Source organism: Limulus polyphemus, unplaced genomic scaffold, assembly GCF_000517525.1.
Source record: "Limulus polyphemus unplaced genomic scaffold, Limulus_polyphemus-2.1.2 Scaffold1171, whole genome shotgun sequence".
Lineage (NCBI taxonomy): Eukaryota > Metazoa > Arthropoda > Merostomata > Xiphosura > Limulidae > Limulus > Limulus polyphemus.
This window is the reverse complement of record NW_013666781.1, coordinates 48,810-57,952: the sequence shown is the minus strand read 5'-3', so window position 1 is coordinate 57,952 and position 9,143 is coordinate 48,810. Positions and strand designations below refer to the sequence as shown.

Below are 9,143 nucleotides of genomic sequence, written 5' to 3'. Positions count from 1 at the left end.
TATTAGAAATATTCGTGACTTGTAGTTTCAGGTTTGGGGTGCGTATAACGAATTTGTTATATATTTATTTTAATGTCAATGTTTGTTTCGAATAAGTTTCTTTTGAGGGCGTGTCTAGCTTAAGGCAAAACTCCCGCCAATTCTCCAAGATTGTAGAATATTCGTGAACACAAGAATCAACAATATATCCACTTCCGTAACCGGTATTATCAGAAGTTTCTAGAAAATGAGTCTCGCCTATAAAAACAACAGAAAACAAAGAAGAGACAAGTCTACTAGGAAACTATTATAACCGTGTAAGCTATAAACTGTGATTTTGCTAACCCTTATCAACCCGAAAATATACCACACTTGACCAGGAACAGTTATAAATTTCGAACTTCAGTGAATTCTCATCAAACGTTAATATCTTTCTAAAAATATTAGTGATTTCTCATCGGACATTAGTGGTTTTATGAAAATATTATCTCACTTCAACGGTCCAACAATTCAGTGTCTGACAAAGCTAGCTAGTTTCCCGACAGTTGTACATACAACTCGCTGGACATCAAGGAGACTCTAAACTAGGAAGACGATTTTAGGCTATTTGTAAGTTGGTGAAATTTCTGCTTATGAAATTTGGATTGTAATGTTACGTCTCTGTATGTTCGTTTGTTAATTTTTCTGTGATACAAGTCCTTTCTTAAATAAAACTAGTTTATTCTTCCTCAATACACTTAATTTCCACAGTTACTTTAATTTAAACACACACTATAATTCACTCACTTTACTACCGCGCTTGATTCAATTGTCCGTCTCTATCTCCACCTGTCAGCAACTATAGTTTCGATATCTGTATCTGCTATTCTCGGTTCCCACCAACCGTAACTACTGTCGTTGGTTCCCCACACTCTCTTTGTCTAGCGCACTTATATACGGTAATACCACCCGCGTAGCCTGTTCAAGAATCTTCTAGACACTCACCACGTGCTACCAGCGTCACTTGACTTCCCCTGTCGTAACAGTAATAATTAATCATAATAGTTGCTATTGTGAATTATAGTGTTGTATATATATTAAAACGTATTTGTGTCAAAAACAAAAACAGTGTGAATCAATCTTGTTGGCAAATAGCATAAATTAAATAAAATATCAGCATATTTCTAAACACTAAATCTAGGGTACAGTTCAACTATTAAAAGTTAAATTATTTAATGCGGCTTTGGATTATTTCAAATTATCAATACGTAACACTTCAAACAACAATCAATGTTAAAGTGTGAATTCTAAGCTGTGTAAAAGCTCCGAGACTGAGAAAACATGCCATTCATCTCAGGACTTAGGTGCTACCCATATGTTGATGGTTACTCTCACTTCATAATAAAGGATGTTACATCTTTAGGCTATCACCCGACTTGGCAGTGGAAAATATCACTGTCGATTTCTATTAATAGTGTGTTCAACGTTACAGCAATCAGTCCCACAAGATAGTACTAGTTCGGTAACTAGAACTAAAGGAACTTGACGACTCTCTTGCCAGCTTTCTATATTAAGGCTAAAATAGTCAATAAGTTCAGAAATTTTGAAGAAAAAAAATTACATATCCAATAAAGGAGCAGAAAAGTATGGTATGTCTGCATACCACACTTTCAACCTCATCAAAGTAGTTAAGAGTTAGGGATGACGAGTCAGTTATCTGAAAGTTATTCATATGTAATCTCCTTTACTTTACAAAATATTACGACAAACTGATATTTCAATACGTGTATGTGTGTTTAAATTAGCGTCATTTCATAGCCAGTACAATTCACAAAAGCTTGCAGTTAAATATTTAAATATAAAAGTTCCAGAAGTATAATACGTGAATACAGATTCCACAATTTACTGTTATCTAAGTTTATAGCAGTAAAGATTTGAAATGTATGGTAATATGAGATCACTTTCCACGACATTTATAGAATAAAACAATACATTTTAAGATACAGTAATAATAGAAATACTGTCACGTATCTGCTCGTTTATTAATTTCCTGTATAAATTCTGTTACATCTCCGTTTGTTAATTAACTTTTCGTAACTTCGTTCCGACGAAACTTTAGCGACACAAGTTTTTTACTTAATAAAACTGGTTTATTCTTTCCGAATACAACTTTACCGATACACTCAACTTCAACAATCGCGCTAAACAAACGCTATAACAACGAACGTGCTCAATAATACTTCTGACTGCAGATCAATTACTCACTGTCTACACACACATTACATTCCCCTCTTTTATATACCAGCCTACCCTATATCTAGTAATTACTATAGCATTCGCCAAAGTACAGGATAGTTCTAGAAACGTGGCGTCACAGTGGTCATGTGACTTGCTGACGCAACAATTCTTTCCGGGGAACTTCAGCAATACAAGTCATTTCTTAATTAAACTAGTTTATTCTTTCTTGATACAACTTTTTGTAATACACAGAATTTCCACAGTGACTTTAAACTTAACAACCTTTATAACACACGCTATAAATCACAGTGATTCACAAACTTTACTTACGTGCCTACTGTTCGCTTGACTCAATTAATTTCTTCAATCGGGCTGGTTTTTCTCGCCAGACTTATATACTAAAAAAAGAGGGCGCCTCGAACAAACTAGAGTTGCCAGGAAAATTCATGATCCTTCGAGAAACTCCAGCCCGCATGCTCCCAGCGTCTCGTGACTTCCGATGTCGTAACAATATCATTTTTTTTTATTATGGTGCATTTAAACATTTATTTCTTACCTATATTTTTCCCCTCTCTTTTTTACACGCTAGGTAAAAGATTATATTTCATTCAAATCAATTTATAGATAAATTTCATTAATAGCGCTAAATCTATGTTTTTAAGGAAGACAATAATGCTACCCGTGCCAATCGAAAAGTCGGGGATATTTCTTCAATCACTTACGCGTGTACACGGAATCATTCCAAAAACTATTCGGAGAGAGAGGGGAGAGGAAGCACACACAAACTTTATTCCCAGGATCCATGTTGGCTCTCAGCGGCCCTGATGTTACCACGTCAAATTTAGCTGAAGCTAAATTAAGTGCACCTTCCCGAAAGATTAGTGATTGCGACCTTTCACGGGTGTCACCAATCACGATGAAAATAATATAAGTGACTTAAAAAATAAAAACAAAAGAGGTGACGTAAGCTAGAATTTTACCACACTTTAATATATATTTGTAATATATTAAACATTCTATCGTAATGATATGAAAGCCACAGAAAACTAAGAGTAAAGAAACTTCACTTCCAGAATATAAAAAAACACTTCCTATGTAACTTAGATATCCATATTATACATTGTTTGTTTGTAATTAAGCACAAAGCTACACAATGGGCTATCTGTGCTCTGCCCACCACGGATTCTAGCGTTGTAAGTCCGCACACATACCGCTGTGCCAATTTTACACTAAAAATTGTTATATACATATATATAAAGATGTTTATCAACAGTTAACCCGATACGCTGCCTTAATTTTTAGTGTTTTTTTTCATGCGTTAACCCAGTAAATATGTCTATACTTCTTGTAGTATTTTACACTTGCGATTTCGAGGTTTTAAGAAATAAAAAAATACTTTGTTTTTCTTTGGATCCCAATGTTTCTCCTGTAGTTAACATGTTCTCAATCACAATAAAACTTGCTGTACTGCTTAATTTGAATTAAGAAACTGGTTCATCTAACACTGAAGATTCAAGGAAAGTTGAGAATGATTTCGGCATCATCGAATAACAATTGCACATAAATCAGTTTAAGATTGAAGCAATGGTCTTACCGTCGAGTTTTCGCAATACTTTGCTGTATATCGAGGTTTACAAAAACTGTAATTTAATAAGAATTCTAAAATTGAGGGCCTATACTTTAACTTATGTTCCATACGAGATTTTTGAGCATAGAGACGATTAGACTTAGATATTATGCATTTTAAAAGAAAAATAACTGCTTGACACCTCCCGAATAATTTCTAGTTGATTAAACCATATTCAACAAGTCTAAATGCAAAAGCCTAGACAAACTTCTCTCAAATTATAGTTATATATTGCTATATGTTAATTCTTGCCTGTGCTATTATGTAGGGATGGTGCAACTGCCATCTCTACTATTTTGTTTGCATTGTATCTGAAGGATTAATATTAGCTATCCCCACATTTACTTCCATTTTTGAAAAGTTTTTTCTTTACTTGTTCACATTAGAACTCATGGTTATGATAAAATATTTAACATATGTACGAACATGAATGTTATTTGTTTTTTCATATTGATTCAGAAAGCATTGCATTGCTTAGAAAATATATTACTGGAAAGTAAGACATTTTCTCTGCTTGAGGTGACCGAAATTTTCAGGTGGGAAATAATTTTTTAAAAAATAGATTAAAGTTTTGGCAATGATGTCTCCCCTATTTTATGTGAATTATTTAAGTTCAATTTTGAAATGATGATGTTTAACACGTCTGACGTGAAACCTTTAGTGTGGTTAGGGCATGTAGATTACACGTTTTTAGTATGGCGGAATGACATTGGGACTTAATTAGAATTTGAAAAACATATTAATTCAATCAGTCCTACCATCAGCTTTACATCAGATATGGAAAAGAGGGTCAGCTAAAAGTGTTTAGATATGATCGTCAAACAGGACAAAAGTCGACTCTCAGCTTCTAATTATAGAAAGTCATTTTCTATAGCGGTACCTCCACAGATCGTGTCACCCACGGACACAAAAACTATTAGCCTTTTCCACATGCGTGTTTAGAACCTTTAAAATATGCACTTTTGATTGTGATGTGAAAACAGTGTTAAATTTCTTAAAACACGTAGCCAAAGATAGAGGATATGTATACTCGAAATTATTGATAGATTATATCATAAACATATCAATAAATTAAGAATGTTAACATGTAAAAGGTTAGAAGGAAAATCTACAGTAGATAACATGAGTTTACCATATGTTCAAGGCTTATCTATAAAAATAGGTAATATAATGAAAAAATACATAGAATGTAGTGTAACATTCTCTCCTAGTTCTAAATTAGTCTCACGAGTACAAAAGACAAAATAGAAGAAATTGATAAACGTGGGATTTATAAAATTCTTTGTATATCTGTGGTCAAGTTTACACTGGCAAAACATGTAGAAATTTAAAATGCAGGTTCAAGGAACATAAAAACGCGGTAGAAAAATATAAGGTGAATGAATCGGTATTAACAGAACATGTGGTGAAAACATCTCATGTTATAGACTGGAACAATACCAATTTAATAAAACATGTAGAATTTAAAATAAAACTAAATACAAGAGAAACTATTGAAATTGTAAAAAAACAAAAATATTATATTAAACAAGGAAATTGGTCCAGGTATGGAAATAATAAAGTAGTGGACAGATGAGTTATAACTCTGGATAGTTTGAGTCTAGATGGCGTTTTAATATGCAAATGATTATGTAGGTATACAAGTCCCAAATTTACTTGTACTGTTGCTCCTGAATATGGTGTTATAAAGACACCGAAACGTATGTAGTCTTTTAGAGCAAGTCCCTGTTTTTAATAATTATTTATTGTGTAACATTTTAACATTGTATTGCTTTTAATTGGAAATGTATGTTTGAATGTTGTTAATCTGTGTCTTACAAATATATAACAATGTTCTGGGCAAACAATCCAATAGACCACATACACTGTATCTAGGTTCCTATGTTTTAGCATGTTACTGTTTACACATACAATACTTCAGTTATCTTGCAGATAAGATCCTTATTAGTTTTTATTTTTGCAAAACGCTTTAAGATCTTTTGTCTTACTGAAGTAAAAAGTACCCAATCTGAATATATTTACATGTATTAACTTCAAAATGATGTTCACAAAAAAACTTTTAGTAATACATTCCAAAACCACCCAGTTTCTGAATTACAGTTTTTATTGCTATTTATATCAGTTTTCTCTATTATCCTCAATTCTAAAATCGCTTATTCTCCAACAGATGACAGCAATTATAACTTGTTCAGTTGATTTCCAAACACTGACTTCAACAAACAAGCTAATGACATTTTCTAAAACAGCTGATGGTATATAGAAGTTTTTGTTGCAACAAAAATACAGGTATTAATTTTAAAAAAATGGAAATTTATTTTTACAGCACCTCTTGAACATTGTAGAACTACATAATTTATTTCTCCCTAGTGTTTCTCCCAACATTTCTTTGTAGCAAAATATTTGACTTGGCTTTAGTTGAATTTATTTGTGCATAAAACAATCTAAAGATTTGCATGTAATGAACAATTCAGTACCATCTGGATAACAAATAAAAACCCATGTAATTTTAGATAACTTTTTTTAATGTAATTATTATAAATGCAAAATAGGATTATTAGGATAAGAATAACAATCCAATAACAATCTTTATGGCTTGTTGTTCCACAATTTATTTTCCATTGGCTGTAATATACACAGCAGATTCTAAATTCTTCTCCACCAGGCCCAAAATACTTTATTAAACCAAGATCTTATTCATGAAAGTCTCTGGTGCAAGTCTTTGGCTGAAAACCAACCTACATGGTTTAAACTCATAAATATCTGACATCAAAGCTCAATTAAAGGGGTATAAAATAAATTTGTTTAAAAAATCTTCTCTGTTGAAGACTTTTTACAAAAGATTAATAATATTTCATCAACATTTACCAAAGGCTTGTACCAAAAACTGCATCCTGAAAGTTATGGTTACTTGTCTTTGAACAAACATGGGTGAAAACTTCCATGGTTATTCATTTAAAATTCAAGATCTATTTAAAGTAAAACCAATTATACAATTGAAGTTCAACTTGTTGAAAAATGGAAGTATTTTGAAACTTTATGTTTTATATAAAAATATGAGCCCACAACCATTGATACACTAGACAGACTTTTGCTGGGTCTCGTGTGGATATCTTCTTGTCCCTCTGTAAAAATAAGGCGCAACCTGTTGCATACAGTAATCAAGAAGCAAGTGATCAAGTCTTTATTGTGGAGGCCAACAACAGTTTCTGGAATTCCAAAGTATGTTGGTCCACATCATCATGATCACAGCAAACTAAAACAATAATCAGTTTACAAGTCATCCAGGTCAAAGTCATCAAGGCCATCAGTGAGCTCTAGAACTTGGAAGTCTACTCTGTATCTTAGAAGTCCTACAGAGGAACATAAAAAACTGAAAATGCAGTTTTATACCTTCATACGGACGTAACTAAGTAACTTATTGTGATGTTAAAAAGCAAAAAAAAACTTGACGAAAAACAGCTAAGCATTTAACAATACACTATTTAAAATACATAAATATCATTGTGTAATTATTCAACCCTCAAACTGCAAGTCAATCATACAGAAAGTAGTGACTATTTTGGTCATTACCACATACAACAAACAATAAAGAGCATCAAACTGCCTTTTAACAATAATTTAATATTAGAGATTTTGAAAAATACAAATTTTTTTCTGATTGATTCACCTCTTGCAGAAAATGAATTTTTCCATCAAGATTTTGTTGAAAGCCCATTGCTTTTAAATAGTTTACCTATATGTTTTTAGTACTAAACTAGTCAATATACATCGAGAGGAAAGTCCTGTTTATCCTAGTCTCAGTTCCAAGCACAAGATTGAAAGGTGATGTTTCTATGAAACTAGTCAATATACACCGAGAGGAAAGTCCTGTTTATCCTAGTCTCAGTTGCAAGCACAAGATTGAAAGGTGATGTTTGTATGAAATGTAAACATTCTGAGAGCAGTTTTGATGGGGGTTTTCTGTAGAAATTAAAGTAATCAAAGAGGTCATCCAAAAGTGTCAGAATTCAATCAAAAGAAGACATGAAAAATTTCAATGCAAAAAGAATAGTATGAATAAGATACTTTGTTCATCTCATTGTAACCACTTTCATTGTCTTAGATTGTTCAGTAGTGATAGATTAAGATACAACTGATCAGATCTGAACCAATGAGTCAAGAAATAAATGAAGAACATTTATTGTTGTTTCTACTAAGTGCACAATATGTTCTAGATATCGAGGTCAAGGTCAAAATGGTATAGCCCTAAACAAGCAAAAGTGGCTTTGCTTTGGGAATACTTTTCATCAATACCAAAACAATGCCTTGGAAGTTTCATTGCATTTTCTGAAGCAAGAGATCCAACTCAAAACTTGCACAAAGTTATATACGAGGAACATTTTTATTCAAAAGTTGCCATCAAAACATGCCAATTTCTGTACAACTGACTCATGATTTTGTGGTTACAATACATATTACAAATAAAGCTTTTTCATTTCTTACCAAGAATGTTCTTTTTTATTTTTTATAATCTCTAATCTTTCACTGCTGCAGGTGACACACACACACACACACACACACACACACACACAACAAACCACACCATTAAATTGAAGTAGACCTACAGTTTTAAATCTGTTTTTTGTTCCAGCCAAGCTTAGGGTTGGATAAGTTGTGGTATTTTCCTAACTCATATAAACCAGAAAAGTAAATGGGAATATCACTCTTTTTCTTTATCTCCAATACTCTAAAAAGCTAGTTTATCCCATTTAGTTTATACAGCACCCATAATCTGAATCTATCTTTACTCATTATTATTTTGCTTCTCCTGATTAATAATTTTTATATGGAACATTGTTAAAATACAAAGATTGAAAAAATCACTTAGCATTTGTTTACCAAATTATTTATGCCAAAAATGAACTAAATATAATATGAAAAAAGCACCATATACACAGTTCCAGCCAATCATTGTGAAATGTTTTTACTAAGACAAAACATTCAACCTCTTGGTTTTAACCCTTTTGCAATGGGAGCCCCTTTACATGCTTTTCTTTGCAATTCACTGTGTTACATTCAAAATTTAATTAAACACCTTTACCGTTGATGTATGTGAATGAAATTAATATTAAAATGTATGTTATGACTTGAAGTTTTATTTTACCTAAGTTTTAAGTTCTTTATTTTAAAATAAACCTTTTAAAAAACTACTTAAAACTTCAGGTATATTGTCATGTGACCAGCAAGCTATGAAAATACTCTACTTTGGCTCCTGTATCTTCAATCAGAGATGAAAGTGTCCCTTCCCTAAAAATCCTGAAAATAATCGAAGCCAAGTAAA

At 32.2% G+C, this 9,143-nt stretch overlaps 1 protein-coding gene across 1 annotated transcript in view; it reads right to left on the bottom strand.

Annotated features, from left to right (window-relative positions):
* The window catches only part of LOC106462458 (eukaryotic peptide chain release factor subunit 1-like), an 86,606-nt gene that overhangs the window by 37,563 nt on the left and 39,900 nt on the right, over positions 1–9,143 (bottom strand). Inside the window, exon 9 of the mRNA XM_013922381.2 lies at positions 7,098–7,173. Within this exon, the coding sequence (XP_013777835.1) occupies positions 7,098–7,173 (76 nt within the window). The remainder of the gene's footprint in view (positions 1–7,097; positions 7,174–9,143) is intronic.